The 20153-nt window shown below is 40.5% G+C and overlaps 1 protein-coding gene across 5 annotated transcripts in view; it reads left to right on the top strand.

Moving 5' to 3' along the window:
• Nucleotides 1-1073: 1073 nt before the first annotated feature.
• The window catches only part of LOC124119782 (chitin synthase chs-2-like), a 31021-nt gene continuing 11941 nt past the window's right edge, over nucleotides 1074-20153 (top strand). Inside the window, exons 1-9 of one of the 5 annotated variants that reach the window (XM_046482418.2) lie at nucleotides 1074-1237; nucleotides 2550-2622; nucleotides 14319-14638; nucleotides 15766-16213; nucleotides 16454-17415; nucleotides 18992-19097; nucleotides 19207-19370; nucleotides 19598-19677; nucleotides 20027-20135. In XM_046482418.2, the coding sequence (XP_046338374.2) occupies nucleotides 1191-1237; nucleotides 2550-2622; nucleotides 14319-14638; nucleotides 15766-16213; nucleotides 16454-17415; nucleotides 18992-19097; nucleotides 19207-19370; nucleotides 19598-19677; nucleotides 20027-20135 (2309 nt within the window). In that variant the 5' untranslated portion in view covers nucleotides 1074-1190. Of the gene's footprint in view, nucleotides 1238-2549; nucleotides 2623-4633; nucleotides 4763-6511; nucleotides 6620-13923; nucleotides 14025-14318; nucleotides 14639-15765; nucleotides 16214-16453; nucleotides 17416-18991; nucleotides 19098-19206; nucleotides 19371-19597; nucleotides 19678-20026; nucleotides 20136-20153 lie in introns of those variants that run through there. The other 4 variants (XM_046482419.2, XM_048382289.1, XM_048382287.1 and 1 more) reach the window with 4 other exon arrangements.

Raw genomic sequence — 20153 nt, 5'->3', positions numbered from 1 at the left:
GTTAGATGGTTTCACACATTGTGCCTGTGTGGGGACACCGATAGACGGCTTCACAGATTGTGCCCGTTTGGGGACTTCAATTGACGGCTTTTACACATTGTGCCCATGTGGGGACAAGAAGACACGACTTCAGACATTGTGCCCGTGTTGGGACACCGATAGATGGCTTCACACATTGTGCCCATGTGGGGACACCATGACACGACTCCACACATTGTGCCCGTGTGGGGACACCGATAGACGGCTTCGCAAATTGTGCCCGTTTGGGGACATCAATACTCGGCTTTTATACATTGTGCCCATGTGGGGACAAGAAGACACGGCTTCACACATTGAGCCCTTATGGGGACACTGATAGTCGGTTTCACACATTGTGCCAATGTGGGGACACCATGACACGACTTCAAACACTGCGCCCGTGTGGGGACATCAATAGACGGCTTCACACAGTGTGCCCGTGTAGGGACACCAAGATACAGCTTCACACAGTGACACTTTGATCCCTACTTGAAACAAAACTAAGCCATCATGAATCTGAAATAATAGCGCTATTTTACACAATCCTGTGAATAAAGAGTATGGCGATGACACTCTCGACTATGGTTATAAGATGTTTTCTTTTGTGTTTCTCTCTGGAATGTTCACTCAAAATTATGTTTTCAACTGATTCGTTTTTAAACAAAGGTTTGTTTTAATGAGGGTTCATTGTGAAGGAGTGATGATTGACTGCAACACAACATAACTGAACGTATACCATCATCCGCATCGACGAAGATGATTAAGTTAACCATACAACGTCTCACTTCCTAAATGACCCTCAGTAATTAAGCCATTTTATGTTGCACTTTGACCCCTGAAACTAATTTGGGATGGTGAAAACATTTGTGGGAGATGTTGTTGATGCGACATAGTGGTCTCGCCGGGCACCGAGGGCATCAAGGAAGGTAGATGATAACAGTCATAGCGTCAGACAACCACCTTGTCGCATACCTACCTCGAGAAGCTGGCAACAAAGACATTATTAAACAACTGCTCTCAATTTGCCACGTTTATTTTCAGAATAGCTACGCAGATATGACAATCCTGTTTTCACTAGGTACTGTATGACAGTCAATGGACGCCTTAACTTTGCCATCATTTGCTGATACGCTCTGAAGTCCTGTGTATTTCTGAAGCGGAACTGTTACGTCATGATGGAGGAGGGTCTGCACGGCTGGTCGGGGCGGAAAATGAAAAGGTGAAGTATTTCAGACATTTGCTTTCATATAAAAATAATTTAGAGAAATTAGTTGATACCTACACTTGAACTAATACGTGCATAATGACCCCTAAATTATAATTTTCATTTAGTACTTTATATTTATATGTCACCAAACAATTTGATGTATCCTTTTAAAATCAAATGTTCAAGGCAGTAATGTCAATACAATTCTCAAACACATGTTATACTTAACTTGAGGAATTGAGCCAATGCATATTGGAGATGCATATTGCTGATAAACCTTAGTATCATGATCACAACATGACTTGGCTTTACAGTCGATTTATATAACCTCACAAATAATGAGTTGAAAAGTAATACGCCTGTTACTATGGTGGCAATATTCACTTGGCATGAGTATTTTCAAAAGAGGAATGTCCAGACTGTCGCGTATAAGCACATGCTAAATACACACTATATTTGCCTTCAGCATCAAAACACTTTGTTTTTCTTGTAAACATATCTCCGTTAATATATATCTGTAATACTTCCTTTCATCCCGCGGCTTCTGTTAGCAAGAACAATTCTTGATTGGCGGTTTGCCCTTATTCCTGATTCACCCTTTGACTGTAGGGTGTAGACGTTACATAAGAGTATGACATTTTTGTTGCAATGCATATGAAAGATAAAACTGTTATCTTTGAAAAACATGTATCCTAGAATCCATAACACTCCACTTACACTGACTAAATCCACCCTCGATGTGTACATGCTACAGGAATGTATGTCGGAGAAATGTGTAGGCGGGGTGTGTAACTTCACCTCACACACATTGTTAGTGGGAGCTAATAATCGATTGTGAAATATATTTGAAGTAGATTAGATGGCTAAAATATCGAAATGTGTATCGATTACATACAAGAAAAGGGCTCACAATTTGCTGTGTAGAAGCTGATCCGTTAGGCATTCAAGAACCATTTTCCAAAACGGTTAGACCTGCATCACAGTGGGCTTTCCTCATTCATTAAACTGACACGCCAGGACATAACTGAAATACTATTTAAAACAGCTTTTATCCGACTCACTCACTCACATACAACATACACAGGTGCCTTTATATAGTCACTGCAAAATATATAATATATCAATGTTGCACAGCTTTAAAGTAGAAATTCACAACCATCATCGTTTTCAAAAAAGCAAAGACTTGTTTACAGCTTTACTAAGAGGCAAGGCCGATAGATAGCTGGAATAATAACAAACAAACAAAAACTAATAGGCAAGAGCAATGACTAGAAAAAGCATTACATGCAGCGTGAAGATAATGTTTCATGTACCTATGTTTCAGGTTTAATTTCTCTGGGCGAAAGTGTACATACAATGTAAGCAGTGTGACAGGAAGCTACACTGAGTTAGCGCCGGTATGTATATTATTACAGACGTGGACGAGTCATATATCTTCTGATATCCGGGAAACAGTATATTCATTCCTGGCTTAATGCCGAACAAAATCCTCAAAGGTTTAACTTTTGTAACATTATATAAGGCAAGATACCCTTCAAATAATCCCACTGACATGCTTTGGTCTGGCTTCACTTGCGTAATACTTCACACAAAAGTTTCTGCATTACTATTTCCACTACCACAATGAACATAAAAACCAGTGGGCAAATCAATCACTCGCAGCAGGGAAGCGAAGATAAGAAGAAAACTTAGATACAAGTTCTATTGAATAATGCAGACAATTTGGACTTTCCTGACTCCCAGAGTTCGTTATCGTGATCACGTTATAAGGCAAGTCGTGGTATCTTGTGCGTATAGAACTGACAGTCAGTTTGAAGTCAATACTGAAAAAAGGACGAATTCAAGATTAGTAATCATGTTTTGGTCAAATCTACGCTTTCATTATGGGATGTTTAAAACGGTTAACTCTATCCAGCTGCATCATTCAGAAACTTTTCAAGGCGATACGAGTATATATGTCACAGTTGTTGTGTCCTCTCAATCAGTAAACAGTCTTAAACTCAATATCTCTGATACTTAACCTATGTCAAAACACCCGTGGACGTGCCACGAAGTGTACCTAATGTACCCACTGAAGTCCCAACTGTCGCCCTGCCTCCATCATGCCTTTATTGTAGATGCTAGTGATATCGTTTCTTTATCAATTTGTATATGTACGAAGAAACCAAAATAAATCCACGTAGGCACCAAGAAACAAATCTAGTTTACGGTTCGATGTATGCCATTTCTAAATGCGGTCGTTGACATGTTTTGTTTTATTGTCACGAATTGCTGTAAGAAACCTGCTAAGTAGGGGTTTGATTTTAAGAGAAATAATTTGTTTCTCGCTAAATGTGCCCTATTGTGTCACATCGCAAATATTCACATAATGTTGACCTTTGATGGCATTAAATGTTGACAGCCCAATAACCCTTTAAGGTCGACTTTATATAACAGACAGATTACGTCAAGGAAGGTATACAATTTACAGATAACCTGGACATTAGTCACACCGTTACAGGTCAGCTGTACGATGTTACTGCACCAGGCCAGCTGCAGAAGCAGATGTTATATATGCGCGTGTAGACTGTTACTACAACCTTGTCATGAGTAAACTTAGTTCTATCTATTTCTTAAGTTTTTGGACAGCATTACTAAACAATCCAACAACCACTTTGCCTAACACAATTTTTCAAAACAAATAGTACAAATAACATATAGTACCAATCATGTCACACGCACAGTAATAATGGTTTTGAATTATTATTTTTTGTCATTTCTGACAGAATTCACAAACAATTGTTTAGAGATAGTGAACATGTACACACCTTCTGCAAACAGTAATATCAGGCGGATTTGGAAAAATTGATGAAGTTTTTTTCGATATACATTACGTGGTTTTGCACGTAGATATATCGAGTAATAAGGCTTGGCATTCTAGTACCGGAAAGAGAGTCACTGCATTATGACGATGTTGCCTTACACGGTTCCCTATTAAGGTAGGTGAGCACATTTATGTTTATTGTAATGTGTTTATTTTGTATTTGTTTTGAATTAAGCATGACCAGTCATAAGACTTCAACATTTAAAGATGTCGGAGAGAAATATTATCACCTTAGCCACCGTCATATGAGTGGTATTTCCTAGTTTCAACCCATCATTTAACCTCCTCATGCTAGGGAGATAGGATAGGACGGATTCCTCTTACCTTAACCCTTCCGATATTGCTAAGGTCTGTGGCGTCGCATAGACCTATCCCGTGCCACGAATCTGGAATCGTTTAGAAAGAAGGGTGATGTTTGCTTTGATTGCTTGTCTTATCGACAGAAGCATCTGATGACATGTTGCTCTACTTTTCGATGACAAAGTTTCAGAGTCCAGTGTTACTACACGATTCTTCATCCCCCATCCCTGTCTTCTGTTGACATAGTGCAGAGCAAATTCATGTAGACGCACAACAGATAGTGTAGACAAGGTGTTGGTGGGATTAGAATAAGTCATCTTTCCAGTAATGTGGAAAGGTTTGCCAACGCTGAAGGTAAGAGGGAAGTATAGAACGTATGTTTATATTACATTGTTCCAGGTAGCAAATTGGTCATGCATTTTAGTCATGGCAGGAGCAGTAGCTGAAGCCAGTAGTGTTTTTTGTTATTTCATTTAACTGGAAATATACCAGATGAGATACGTTTTCCGATAACTCATTTCGTTAATCAAACATCTGACACTTTTAACAAAAGGAAAAGCTGTCCATAGAACATAGTTATAAGATTATGGAAGGCGCAATGAAAGTAACGTCACTGGTATGAAGCCGTTGAAATCCACCTGGAACACAACTGTTCAGAACAAGACGCATTCTAAATAATGATCTCAATAAACTAATATCTTTGCATTTTTTAGACATAATAAATCTTTTGTACAGAAACATTTGTTGTTCGAGTCGAAGAAAATAAGTCAAATACAGCCTCACGCGGGTCTAAATATCTAAAACTGTTTACTGAATACTGAATACTAGCACATATTTGTCTATCAGTAATGTCTTATGTGCCTTTAGTTCGCACTCTTCCTCTGTTGATGGGTGACAATAACTCCACCGCTCCCTTAACGCCGGTGTATTGTAACTGCGACAGCACATTGGGCCAACACCTACCTTCACATATCCAGCTTTGACTAACTTAATAAATATAGTATGAACATATTTTATATGGAAGCATTTAACACATTGTAAAATTACCACGGCAAGTTAACTCTAACGCTTATTCAATTTTCTCCACAACATGAAATTTGCATAATCTCAAAACAGGCATCGTCAGTTTAATTATGTCTGGCATTATAGAATGTACGACCTGTATGTCTCATAACATAATCTGTTCTGAATGTTTACTACTTGGATTGTTTGATTGAATTCTCAGCTTAGTGCACATTTGCGTTGGCACAGTGGGTGAGTGAAGTGATAGGAGTGAGGAGCGAACAAGCCTTATAAAACGAGGGAATGAGTGAGCTTATCCCTAATTTAAATGGGTGGATGGTGGTATCATTTAACGTGACACGCGCTTTACTCAAATAACGTTATTCTATCATGCACATATACGACAAAATGTATCTGAGCTCCTTTAAATTCATAAGAAATCCACATGGTCTACAATATCAGGGTGCTCTTACCAACCACATGTAATGACACTGCGTGAACAACAAACACAAACTGGCTCAGGACACAGTACATGACTTGAATATGGCGCGACACAGCTAGCTTATGCTGTCTGTATTTAACAGGTAATTTCGGTTAGTCTGAGTGAAATCCATGCCCGAGGATAAATGAACAATTACCCCTGTATCATTTGTCATACCTACATTTAATGCGGTCTTAGATACGCACAGCCGTATAACCATATAAACATAAATTAGAAACGTTATAATATAATCCGACAGAAAGACCCACTGACCCACAGGATCGCCTGATTCATTGAAAACACGGCCTTTATTCCCCTTTACGCCCAAAGACGGAAAGGAGGCAGCGCCTGGCCTTTGTGTGTTGTACAAGGAAAACGTGCCTACTCGAAAGAAACTAATATTTATTTGCGATTTTCACGTCGAATTGAATTGTTTATCAAAGTGGCTAGTTTGAATACATCCTTTATTATAAATCCACATGTTTCAGTATATGGTAGTTTTCCAATGACTGTTATATGTTGTCCACGTCTATTTGTATATAAGAAGCCTGAATAAAGCCGGTAGGTTGGAGATTTGTAGGCTGAGTACACTGAACGTGTGTTGAGTAGACCACGCATTGACGACGATACAGTTTTTGCGACGTGCTCTCACACAATGTCGAGACATTCGCTCAAGGAAAGGTTTCCTTTCGTGGAAAAACTTGGAGAAGATATAGAGATAACAAATGAAATGAAGAGCATGTTACAAGTAAGTAGATATACACTACGATGTTAATTTATACAAATTAATACAACTTGTTAATTTGTAATTTGAGTCAATGATCTGCTAGATTTGGGGTTTCTTGATAATAGCCTTAACCAATCGTGTAAAGGAATTATTTAGGGACATAGGGTGATATAGTTGGCAGAGAGTAACCGCGGCGCATCTAAAGTACAACTACCAGCATTGGACGGAGACGCGAGGAAAGCATGCAGTAGGCTCTGTTTATCAGTGTGATGAAGTAAAGTCGAGAAATTGGAAGTTAGGTTACTACATATGGTGAAACAACTGATCTGTATAGAATCATTAAGTGAGAAAAATGATCTGGGGATAATGTAAGTTTCCTTATTATGTAGATGGAAAAGATATATTTCAAGAAGAAAGCAGGTATTCCGTTCTCATTATGGATAACGAACACATTCGCTGCAGCTTTATACAACTTATTTGTGTCGAGATACTACTAAATAATCTGTAATTTAACAGATTACAGGAATATATTTCTGACTATCAGTATGTAAGCAGACCAAAGTCCATTCTAATAACGTCTTTCTTTATCCCCCGTCCAGCGTTATATCACGCATAGAGAGACCTGTTACATTTTGTCGGATTCCGTTTCAAGTCTCTACAGACACTGTTCTGTTTGATTCCAGTTTTTCTTTCTGATTGCCTGTGTTGCTGTGAAGGAAACGACTATGCTTTTCGAGTATGCCACAACATTCTGTCGAGTTATATACTTTACCCTGTATACTTGTATTTTGTATACTGTAATGCTTTCACAATTCAATTTCCTCTTAATATGTATTTTTTGTTTATTACTTGTGTATATTGATGAATTATTCAAAGTAGAACAAAACTAATGAAGAAAAGTGTTCAAAATGTTTACAATTGGACAGTTGATGATTTTTATGTTTGTGATTGAGTCATCTTATATTTACTTTCTTGGGGGTTTATTTCCAGGATTAAGTGACGTACTCATTAGGAGTGACTGAAGTCAGTTACACCACGCTATGCAATTGCCATAGGTCAGATTAGAAAATAATCATTAATTAAAACTATCTGTGAACGTGTTCGTAATCTACATTGCGGTTCATTGTCTTTTTGTATATATAGCCAAGGTTTTATTTTCTACAAATCATTCTGAGGTCAAAGTGTCTCATATATAGTACAATGTTCTACCTCCTGTATATGTCGACCTTAATAGTAAACATTATTTAAATGTCGTGTAAACTAACACTGTTTTGTTAATTCTCCCCCATTCGCGGGGATCATGTACAAATAGCTAGCACTAGTATTCTCACTATATCAGATATCTAAAGTTTGGAACACATTCCGATGTAAGCAGATGTTTTCGCTGTCAAGCGTGAACAAACGTTACTGTTGATGAGACTTTATTCCATGCAGAAAGTTTGAAGTTTGAAATGACCCATAACTATTTAGTTCTGAGGTGTAAGTTGATAAATAGATTATCTTGCTAATTTCTATACCTTGTTAGATATTTTCCCGAAAGTAATATTGTCTTCATGGACGCCATAATGCGATACGTGTGTCATCTTTTGTTTAAAACACCAATCCCTAGAACACTGAATTGTATGAGACAAGCATCGTGCCGTGATGAGATCAGAGCTTCTGCACCTGTTGACACAAGTAATAGACAATGTTCACAGCTTGAATCACCCACAGTGTCGGACATATGTATCGTCTACGATGCGGGGATAAGAGGAGAATGTATGTGGATCTCGCCCACTTTGTAAATACGGGAGGTCCAGAAGGCGTATAATCACCAGTACTCGCCCGCCCGACACAGGATTGCCGCCTATCTGCATTGCAGTCCAACTACTCTTCACCAGTGACCTTCATCCATTAGCTATTGTTTGCAAGTACACCGTCTTATAACATACGTGGGCTTCTTACTTCCCTTTAGAGCTTTTTCCAATTAACACCAACTGTATATTTGTTATTATTTATTTCAAAAGAAATAAATTCCCTTTTAGTTAGAAAATGAATATCCTAACAATTTTAATATCGCAATTGTCGACAGGTCTGAAATGGTCTCACGTGGCATTTCACCATATGACACAGCTACCAGTATTAGTCATAAGAGGTGTTCCTCCACATACCAAAGCCGTTTAACGGGGTGTTCCACCGCATCCAAAAGCTATCAGTATCAGTCTTCCATGATGTTTCACCATATGCCTTAGCTACCAGCTACCATGTCTTACGTGATGTTCCATCTTAACCAACAGCGACCAGTTTCAGTTTACGTGGCGTCCCACGATATCCAACAGCTACCAGTATCAGTTTTAAGTGGTGTTCCACCACACCCGACAGCTACCAGTATCAGTCTTGAGGGGTGTCCCACCACATCTGACAGCTACCAGTATCAGTCTTGGGTGGTGTTCTACCACATCCAGCAGCTACCAGTATCAGTCTTGGGTGGTGTTCTACCACATCCAACAGCTACCAGTAACAGTCTTGCGTGATTTTCCACCACATCTGACAGCTACCGGTCTAAGTCTTTGGTGGTGTTCCACCACATCTGATAGCTACCAGTCTAAGTCTTTGGTGGTGTTCCACCACATCTGACAGCTACCAGTCTAAGTCTTGGGTGGTGTTCCACCACATCTGACAGCTACCAGCCTAAGTCTTGGGTGGTGTTCCACCACATCTGACAGCTACCAGTCTAAGTCTTGGGTGGTGTTCCACCACATCTGACAGCTACCAGTCTAAGTCTTGGGTGGTGTTCCACCACATCTGACAGCTACCAGTCTAAGTCTTGGGTGGTGTTCCACCACATCTGACAGCTACCAGTCTAAGTCTTGGGTGGTGTTCCACCACATCTGACAGCTACCAGTCTAAGTCTTGGGTGTTGTTCCACCACATCTGACAGCTACCAGCCTAAGTCTTGGGTGGTGTTCCACCACATCTGACAGCTACCAGTCTAAGTCTTGGGTGGTGTTCCACCACATCTGACAGCTACCAGTCTAAGTCTTGGGTGGTGTTCCACCACATCTGACAGCTACCAGTCTAAGTCTTGGGTGGTGTTCCACCACATATGACAGCTACCAGTCTAAGTCTTGGGTGGTTTTCCACCACATCTGACAGCTACTAGTCTAAGACTTGGGTGGTGTTCCATCACATCTGACAGCTACCAGTCTGAGTCTTTGGTGGTGTTCCACCACATCTGACGGCTACCAGTCTAAGTCTTGGGTGGTGTTCCACCACATCTGACAGCTACCAGTCTAAGCCTTGGGTGGTGTTCCACCACATCTGACAGCTACCAGTCTAAGTCTTGGGTGGTGTTCCACCACATCTGACAGCTACCAGTCTGAGTCTTGGGTGGTGTTCCACCACATCTGACAGCTACCAGTCTAAGTCTTGGGTGGTGTTCCACCACATCTGACAGCTACCAGTCTAAGTCTTGGGTGGTGTTCCACCACATCTGACGGCTACCAGTCTGAGTCTTTGGTGGTGTTCCACCACATCTGACAGCTACCAGCCTAAGTCTTGGGTGGTGTTCCACCACATCTGACAGCTACCAGTCTAAGCCTTGGGTGGTGTTCCACCACATCTGACAGCTACCAGTCTAAGCCTTGGGTGGTGTTCCACCACATCTGACAGCTACCAGTCTAAGTCTTGGGTGGTGTTCCACCACATCTGACAGCTACCAGTCTGAGTCTTGGGTGGTGTTCCACCACATCTGACAGCTACCAGTCTAAGTCTTGGGTGGTGTTCCACCACATCTGACAGCTACCAGTCTAAGTCTTGGGTGGTGTTCCACCACATCTGACAGCTACCAGTCTGAGTCTTTGGTGGTGTTTCACCACATCTGACAGCTACCAGCCTAAGTCTTGGGTAGTGTTCCACCACATCTGACAGCTACCAGTCTAAGTCTTGGGTGGTTTTCCACCACATCCAAAACCTACCAGTCTGAGTCTTTGGTGGTTTTCCACCACATCTGACAGCTACCAGTATCAGTCTTCAGTGGTGTTCAACCACATCCGACAGCTACAACCATCAGTCTCAAGTGATGTTCCGCCACTTCAAATGGTATAAGACTGATAGTGGTAGCTGTGGCATATGGTGGAACACCACCCAAGACTGATACTGGTAGCTGTTGGATGTAGTGGAACACCACTTCAGAATGATAATGATATCTGTTGGATATGGTGAAACGCCACTCTAGACTGATAATGGTAGCTGTTGGATGTGGTGGAACACCACCTAAGACTGATACTGGTAGCTGTTGCATGTGGCAGAACATCACGTGAGACTGATTCTGATAGCTGTTTGATGTGGTGGAACACCACCTGATACTGGTCCTGGTAGCTGTTGGATATGTTGGAACACGACGTAAGACTGATACTGGTAGTTTGTTTTTTAAAAAACTATTTTTATTTCAATGCAGTAGACATGTATCTGTGACATAGGCACATGAGATATATACACTCTTTAAAAAAATGAAACGCACAGGAAGATTTTTTAGAAAATTTATTGTACCGAATAAAGACGATATATTTAATTTATTATCATAGATACAAATATGACATTTTGGAGGTCGATAGTCACATGTTGTTGTTGTACAAATGCATTGAGAACTGTTCATTGTCATGTCACACAAGGCCACAAGGTTGCGCTGAACTCAGTATCTTGTGTGACCGCCCCGGGCAGCAATCACGACCCTGAATCTCCTCGTCGCTGACTGGATAAGTGTACGAATTCTGTCCTGCGGAATTCTGCGACATTCTGTTTTAAGGCGTGGCCAGTTGTGGGTGTGTCTGCGGCGTGTTCTGACGTTGACGTACACATCGATCGAGTTCATCCCAGAGGTGTTCGATTGGGTTGAGGTCTGGAGATATCGACGGCCAGGACAAGCCGTTGATGTTGGCATTATGAAGATAGTCTACCGTGACATGAGCTGTGTGCGGTGGAGCGTTGTCTTGTTGAAACAACTCCCTCTTGGGGTCAATGATTGGAAGAAGGTGACGTTGAAGAATTTGATTCATGTAGCGATTTGCTGTCAAATTTCCCCGAACCACAACCAAGTCAGATCTCCTGGTGTAGGATATGCCACCCCCACCATGACACTACCGCCACCGAAATTGTCGAATTGACGACGATAAACCCGTTGTCTTCCATCTCGCCGGTGAAGAAGAAATCGTTATTCATTGCTAAACCAGTTTTTCAAATCCCAAGGCTGTAAGGCTGTAAGGTATGGCACAAACGCAAGCGTCGCTGTCGATGGATATGTTGCAAAACAGGGACGATAACTGATCTTCTGGGTCGGATTTCAGCCTCGTGAAGATGGTTCCTGACAGTCTGGTCCGATATCCTCCTCAAACCATGGATGCGTCCTGCAGTCTCCGTAGCTGTGGCATTGCGATGACGTGAGTGGAACAGTCGAATGTAGCGATCCTGTGCAGGGCTGGTAACTCTTGGTCGGCCGGTTATCGGACGGTCTGCAGTCGAATTGAAATGTGTGTATCGGTCTCAAAGTCGGCAAATGGTGCTGTGGTGGACGTTGAAGTGGCGTGCAACAGAAGACTGCAATTCCCCTCTTTGGATACGTCCTATGGCGATGTTTCGATCGGCGGCGCTGAGTCTCGGCATTTTCGAACTTTAAAATGTTGACAATTGAATGCCAAATTACTGTCTTATGCTTGCCTTTTTATAGCCACTACCACGAGTTACGAATGCCATAACTTGCACGTGCATTTTGCTTTACTGTTTTCCTCCATGACATTTTTGGACAAATGTGAAAACAATGCCGTTTAAGACATTGCAAATCGACAATGGCTGCGTTTTGACGCACCGTTTGTCGAATATCAGGCCACCAACATTTTCCAATAACATATATGTAATTTATATACCGGATTTTTTGTGTAGTCAGATTCAATGAACTGCATTCTACCTGTGAGTTTCTTTTTTTGAAGAGTGTAAGTGTAGCACTTCATAGGATCTTAAAACATGACCAAGATATGGGTAATATACATCATTTTTATTGACTTATATATAGATTGACTTATGTATTATAATAAGTAGGCTGATAACTCTTTCCTTTTTCTTTCAAATGTTTTAATACAACTATTTTCATTGTAATATTTTTTAAATATTTTACAAACATCTTTCAATATTTTTATGAAGAAAGGAAAGTATAATGGAGTTTTCTTAATGCTTGACTGGTGAATGTATTTCTTAGCAAAAAGAATTATATGGTTGAAAAGAGAGAATTCTTTTTGTTGTTGCAAAATAATTTATATAGACTGGTAATATGAATATCATATGCAAAGTTCGAGTTCAATTTCTAACTAAAATTCCTTTACAAATACACATTCTACATTTACATGGTATAGGTTTTCAAAGATGCAAAAAGAGTATACAGCATCATCAATTAACTTCATTTTTAATAATTCCTCCTTGGTACTGATACTGGTAGCTATTGAATGTTTGAGACAGATAATGGGTGGTGTTGGATGTGGTAGAAAAACGCTTAAGAATGATGCTGTTAGCATTTGGATATGGTGGAAAACCACCTAAGACTGACACTGGTAGCTCTGGCATATGGTGGAACATCACATAGAACTGATGGTGGCAGCTGGTTGATGTGGTGGAACACCACTTAAGACTGATATTTGCAGATGTTGGATGTGCTGGAACACCGCGTAGGACTGATAATGGTAACTGCGACATATTATTATCACAGACGAATTCGTGAAATAGGAAACTACATCATTGTCATTCCTCGAGTCAGGATTTGTTTCAACAATTTAACTTTTTTAATCATAATGTGACATCCGAACCCCTTGAAGAAATAGAAGTAGTTTTCCACATAGGTCTATGCATATAAATGGAGACAACAAAATACAATTAAGATCACCGCCTTTCTTATTGTTTAATGCCGACAAAGAAATGTCTCTTTTAAGACGTTTGCCATATACCATTCCAAAATTACATTCTTAATTATAAAGGAATCTCCATCCTGTTTATTCTGATGCGCATAAGTTACACACACTGCTGTTTGCTGAATTCTTTTGTCGTAACCTGTAAACTCCCTCATCGCCTTATCTCTCATCCCCGTCACATGACCCTCCCCTCCCGTGTAGTTCCTCAGAACCGCTACATTTCAACGTTCCCTTCCGCCATTTGGTATAAGCAGCACCAGACGTTGTTCAGTTGCTGGTGTAGAGTGTTTGTTCTGGAGGTAAACAGCGCTTAATCTCAGTCAGTTCTGGAACTCAAGCTTCCACGTCCATTTGAGTGGGTGTATTCATCTTTGAATGTCATGTTTTATGTCAATGAATGCATTTGAATATGTAACTCTCACAGCTATGTTCCTAAACGCATATCTCCACATACAATGAGCATAGAAGACAGGCTTAGGCAAGCCTATGGGGATGTGAGTACACTCATGTCTACCACTTATCTAGTTCATCTTGCTGTCGAAATTGGGGAAAGCTTCTTCATAATTCAACCTAATGAGATTCAACTCAAAATACCTAACATAGTTACAGAGCATTAATTAACATTTCATTTTTGCAGAATGTTGACTTTCAGAGCTACACAGTTTCAGCAAAGATCCGTACAGCAAGCTGAGTCCTACTCTCGTTCCAACATTGGTAATTAATAACACATCAGAGGATTGTAGCTTGACCGCGTTAAGTGTCAATACTATTCTTCCTAAACTTTTCAGATGGAATTATCCAAGACCGACTCAGTTCCAAATGGCTTCGTAGTTGACCGACCAGTGGCACTGCCAGGTAACCTCGGAGATAAAGATGAACTTATACACGCGGAAACAGAAACGTTATCGGAAGGGGTAGACAATCCTGGTTTCAATGAGGCTATGGAGGGGGGAGCTAACCGACAAGAGAGTGCCAACAGTGACACAAGTAGCGACAACATCAAGTTCAGAAACAATGAGAAAGAAGATGTGAGCCTCAGCGAGACCAGCGAGTCGGTGCTGCGACGATCAGTGCAAGGAAGAAGTGGGAAAAGGGACAGCTATGCCAGGTAGGATTCTGTTGTGGAACCGTGGGGGTATCAGCTCCATCATTTACTGATTATAATGGTTCTTAAGGATATGCGGTTTATAAAAAAACCCATTTGCTATTCTATGTATGATTGCATTTGATTTAATGCATTTCTTGGTATTATGTAAAGGAAGAACGTTTATGTGAAAGTAGTTTCGATTCCTGAAAACGCATCCCCGATCCGTGGTTACAATTTCTGGATGCGACAGATACAAATATTTTAATAGCAAAAGAACATCATGAAATCTATATCGTCGTTTTTACAACGTGTTTGCACAATATGTCGTCCATGAGAGATTTACGAGTGATATCTACTCTGTGTTAATTTACAAGTGTTTATAATTAAGAATCCGATTGGTGTGTATGAACACTTTTACCTGGAACATTTAAACCGCCGAGCAAAAGAAAGTATACATCCATATTTGTTGATGGCTAAAATATATCACACAAGAAATGGTGATTCGATGGCGATGTACTTGATATGGGTATCATAGTTATGTTTCTGAACGTAACGTTTTCATAACGTTCGTATTTTTTGGTCAAATCCAAAATTCAAGTGTATAGTTTCTTTTGCCTGGCAGCTTGTAACATCTATATGCATACATTTATTAATAATCCTTATTAAAGAGGCGCGGTGTGGCGCGTCGAGCCGATAATCCAGCTTCGATTCCCCATATGGGTACAACGTGTGATATTGTTCGAATATTGCTAAAAAAAACATACTCACGCCGTATCAAAAAAGGGAATTACTTACACTTACATCTTTGATTACCAACACTCGGCAAAATGGAGTGAGTGAGTATGGTTGTACGTCGCTTTTAACAATATTCCAGCAACATCACGGGGACACCAGAAATGGTCTTCTCACATTTCACCCATATGGGGAATCGAACACGGGCCTTCGATGTGACGAGCGATCTCTTCAACTAATAGGTTAGTTACCCAACACCACTTGGAAAATGGAGCAAAGCAACGCCTTAATATTAATGCAGAAAAATGCTTACTTTCAATGGAAGATCATCAGCTGCTACATGTTGAGTGCATTTTCGGAATTGGTTGCTCGTTTTAGTCCTTTGTGAGGGAACCGGACACGTTAATTTGTTTCAGCCTTGACAGCTTGGACAGGAAGGCGCCCTGGCGGACCTGGGATGTGTTCCGGATAATATCTCGAGATAAAGACACTTCACTCGATGACGCCACTGTTAATAAACTAAGGAAAGGTGTCAAAGTTGGAGTCGGGATGTTTTTGTCGCTGTTTGTCCTCGTGTTGACAGTTATCAGCAAAAGTAGCCTTCTTCTCATAACGTCAAACATTTACGTGAATGTCACGCTGTATTGTGAGACATACGACGATGAACACTTTACTTTCTGTGCAAGAGCTCCCCCGGACAGGATGAATGGTACGGTATTTAGGCCATCTCAAAACGTGGAGATACGCTGGCTGTGGGCACTCTTCATTGTCATCGTCACACCATATCTATTCACTTTCATCAAATGCTCTTGGAGGGCATGTTTCAAAAGTACACGAAATCCAACATGCAAAATAATACTAACAGTAAGTACATTAATATTAATTTGTCATAAATTATATCTGTTATTGTTATAAATTAAGTATGCGGTCTTAAATTCTAAATATAGATAGATAAATAGATAGATAGATAGATAGATAGATAGATAGATAGATAGATAGATAGATAGATAGATGGGCTTTGATTTCACACAAAAATAAGTTGTCGCATTAAACATATAATTTTGTAAGACGGTTATTTCATACAATGCCTTTTTTCTAATGCAGGTGATAATTCCAGAGACTCTCCACTCGGTGGGAATATGCATTTTCTCCTTTCAAGTGCTCCCATCTCTTGACGCTCTCCGAGGTCTGGTACTCATGATGGGGGTTGCTTTCCTGCCAGCTGTACTTAAGCTCTTTGACAGTCAAGAATCAAAAGGTCGAAAATTCTATGTTATTCTCATAGATTTCCTGTGTGTAATCGTACAACTATCCGTGCTTCTTTTGTGGCCACTGAGGAACTATTTCTTCTCCGATACATTTTACCATGAAACATGGGCTATTCCGACATCTCTGTTCTTGGTTTCCTTTGGCTGGTGGGAGAATTATGTTAACAGATATAACAGACTGGGAGCTCTTGGAAACAAACTCAGAAGTTTGAAGCGAGGCATTCGGCGTCAAAGAACTAAGGTGTACTTAATTGTCAGTGTATGGAAAATTATACTCACGCTGAGTGTAATGACAGTCATAATGAGCGACTTCAATATTTCCTGTGTGAAGGCTCTGTACTATTTAGGACACGATGGCGCCCACGAATGTCCGCACCTCGTAAACCCGTATGGAATAGTGAACGTAGAGGCTGTTGAATATTTTCAGAGTCCCTTCTGGGTGATGCTCATTCAGACAGGATGTTGTCTTCTCTGCTATACATTTGCCAAGACCTCTTGCAAGATTCTGCTCCAGATTGGGGGCTTCGCAATTCCTCTTGTCCTTTCAATGCCTATCCTGATAGGGACTCTCATCGCAGACTGCGAGACATGGAAATCTAACAGCACAGGTTCTTGGATTGCTGCCCTGCCCTCGGAGATGTTCTGGACATGTGACATCCATGGACTCTCTGTAAACTACCTGTCGAAGCTGATGACTGATTACTGGCTCCCCGTAGCTATAGCCTGGTGGTTCTCCTTTATCTGGATCACAATTCATATCTGGTATCCTCGGGTAGAGAGACTTGTACAGACTGAAAGGTACGTTCTAGTTATGTATGGCTGTTATATACCAGCGGAATTTTCAATTAAATTTTTTTATTCTTAATTTAAATAGTGCATCTATCCATACATTCTCATCAAGACATCTCCTCGACATTAAGGTTGTGATTCAGAATTTGCACGTTCAGGTTCATGCACGGCGCACAATTTGGATGTTTGCTGTTGTTGGGAGTATGATAATCACACACATGGTTTATTTTTGTGCCAGTACACACTTATTCATTAGCTATCAGATACTGATAAAAACATTTTGTTTTACCGTAAATAACGGCTTGCTGAAAAATCAACGTCGGCCCCCTTGGAATGTTGCAAACAGACATGGCGCAAAACGAACATTTTAATGTCCATCGAAACACAATAGCATGGATACGTTAACTAAAGCAGCTTAACACTCATGACTTGCCACGGACCGGTTGTCCACGTGTCTCTTCATAAAGACAACCACATTCGGTTGGTGCATCTACAGAATCGATACCACACTGCCAAGTTAAAAGCTCGAACAATTCTTGGGTTGAGACCAATTTGTGGCAGAAACGTATGCAACCCTATAAAGGAGCTCAACATCCAGCCCCGATGTCCAGCTATACGCCGAATGCATCTACGTCACCGTCAGGCACACCTAGCTTGATGTAGGCAGCATCTGGGGTTTAGAATCCATGACTAAGACAGTATAATGTTCGCAGGTGATTCCAGGTTTCCTCTTGACAGCCATGATGGTCTTGCAATGGTCTTAAGGCGTCTAGGAGAACGTTTTAGCGACGCTTGTGTTACTCAATGTCGTCAGTTTGGGGGTGGAAATCTAATGGTATGGGTTGGCATTACACATCATGAGAGAATACAACTGAGTATCAATGGCAATCGGAATGGTGTACGCTGCCGGGAAGATATCGTTTGGAATCATGTACATTTGCAGCATCATAATGCCAGCCCGAATGTCTCGGGTGAGACTAAACGACGTCTATGATAGAACAAGCCGGGAACGCTAGCTCAGTAGGGTCAATATTTGGTTGACATTTGGAACAACATGCTCCAGGCTGTAATCGATCATCTGGTCTCTTCACTGCGCCACCGCTGCACCGCCTGTATCAACGCAAATGGTGATCATACTTGATACTGACATTGTTGATTGAGTTGTTACATATCTCTCCTTTAGGGAGTTTCGCTCCGTCTCCTTATACCTGGTATTGATTTTGTCAATGAATTTGTTATGATGACTTTTCAGACCACATATTATGGTTTATTTTTCAATAACATAACATATGGTTTTTGTCAATTAATTTGTTATGATGACTTTTTTCAGACCAAATATTATGTGTTTTTTTTCAATAACATAACATTTACCCTACTTTTTTTTCCGTTAGCATCGTTTGGCGAACTCTCGTCTTTTCAAGTTTCAGTGTCATTTATTTCATTCACCAATGGATAATCTGAATCAGGCGTAATTATCTCGCTTACTTCCTCTTGTTGCCTATTGCCGTGACATTCATTGTCGTTCTGTGAATGGATACTGAGAACGTTGCACCGTGTGATGTCTTCTACATCTGTTGGTTTCTAGGTTATTCATACAGCCTCTGTACTGTGGTCTTTTCCTGGAGCAGTCCCTAATCCTCAACAGGCGGAGAGATGACAAAGACCGAGAACAAAAGAATATAAAAAAAGAGGTAAGTTTAGAAGGGGTTTCAACGCATACTTCTTTGCATAAACATTACTTATTTACCTTTGTTACTTACTACTGGTGAGTTTAGTTAATGTTCTGTGTGTCCAACACAGGGCGGCCTTCACATCTTCCAGTCTGTAGATGGAGAAGAGACAGGAAATCCACTGCAGACACGCGGTTCTCTGCGTACTGATATCACGCCCATGATCTACTTATGCGCAACTATGTGGCACGAGACAGAACAGGAAATGGTGCAGATGTTAACATCCGTCTTTAGGTTTGTATAGTTGTTTTTCAGTCAGGAAAATTAAACCTCTGCGTTTGGAAACGCAGACTTCTGGATAAGGAGACACATTCAGCTGATCTTAACACAGCAATAGGTTCCTTCCTTCTTATGCACGGCTTGCCATGATATTACTTAACATCACACACTATTCATAATATAGACCAATCAGAGGTATGTTTCTTCAATATGTTAATGTTTTTTGTGTGCCATGTTTTCAGACTGGACCTAGACCAATGCACACGGAAACATGCTTATATATTTTTCGACGTCTATGATCCAGATTATTATGAGATTGAAGGTATGTAACATTGTGACAAATTGTGTAATGGGGGTAGTACCAGTATAACGTGTCGTTTATGTTTACTTCAATCATGTCGCCAAGGTTCGGCTCTGAAGTGTAGTGTAAAATCGCATTTACATATATCAATATCAAAGCAACATAGTTTTACTCTCGCTGAATAGTATTATATATAATAACCCATCGATATCAATGGTATGCTTAGCCGAATAGCAACTAAGTTATCTAAAAGTCTCAGGAAGATGTGAAAGTATGATGTGCATTGTATTTCACATATCAAATTCTGTTACAATAAGATGTAATACTTCAAACATTATTTTGTGATTTTGTGATCATTGGTTGATTTCAGCCCACATTTTCTTTGATGATGCGTTTGAAGCCCACGAAGATGATGAGAACGAATTTCACGTCAACAACTTCGTGAAGAATCTAGTGAACGTTATCAGTACTGCAGCAAGGTTAGTTTTTTCCTCACT

Source organism: Haliotis rufescens, unplaced genomic scaffold, assembly GCF_023055435.1.
Source record: "Haliotis rufescens isolate VD_foot unplaced genomic scaffold, xgHalRufe1.0.p SCAF_4, whole genome shotgun sequence".
Taxonomy (NCBI): Eukaryota; Metazoa; Mollusca; class Gastropoda; order Lepetellida; family Haliotidae; genus Haliotis; species Haliotis rufescens.
The sequence above is the reverse complement of the archived record's forward strand: the minus strand, read 5'-3'. Positions and strand labels throughout refer to the sequence as shown.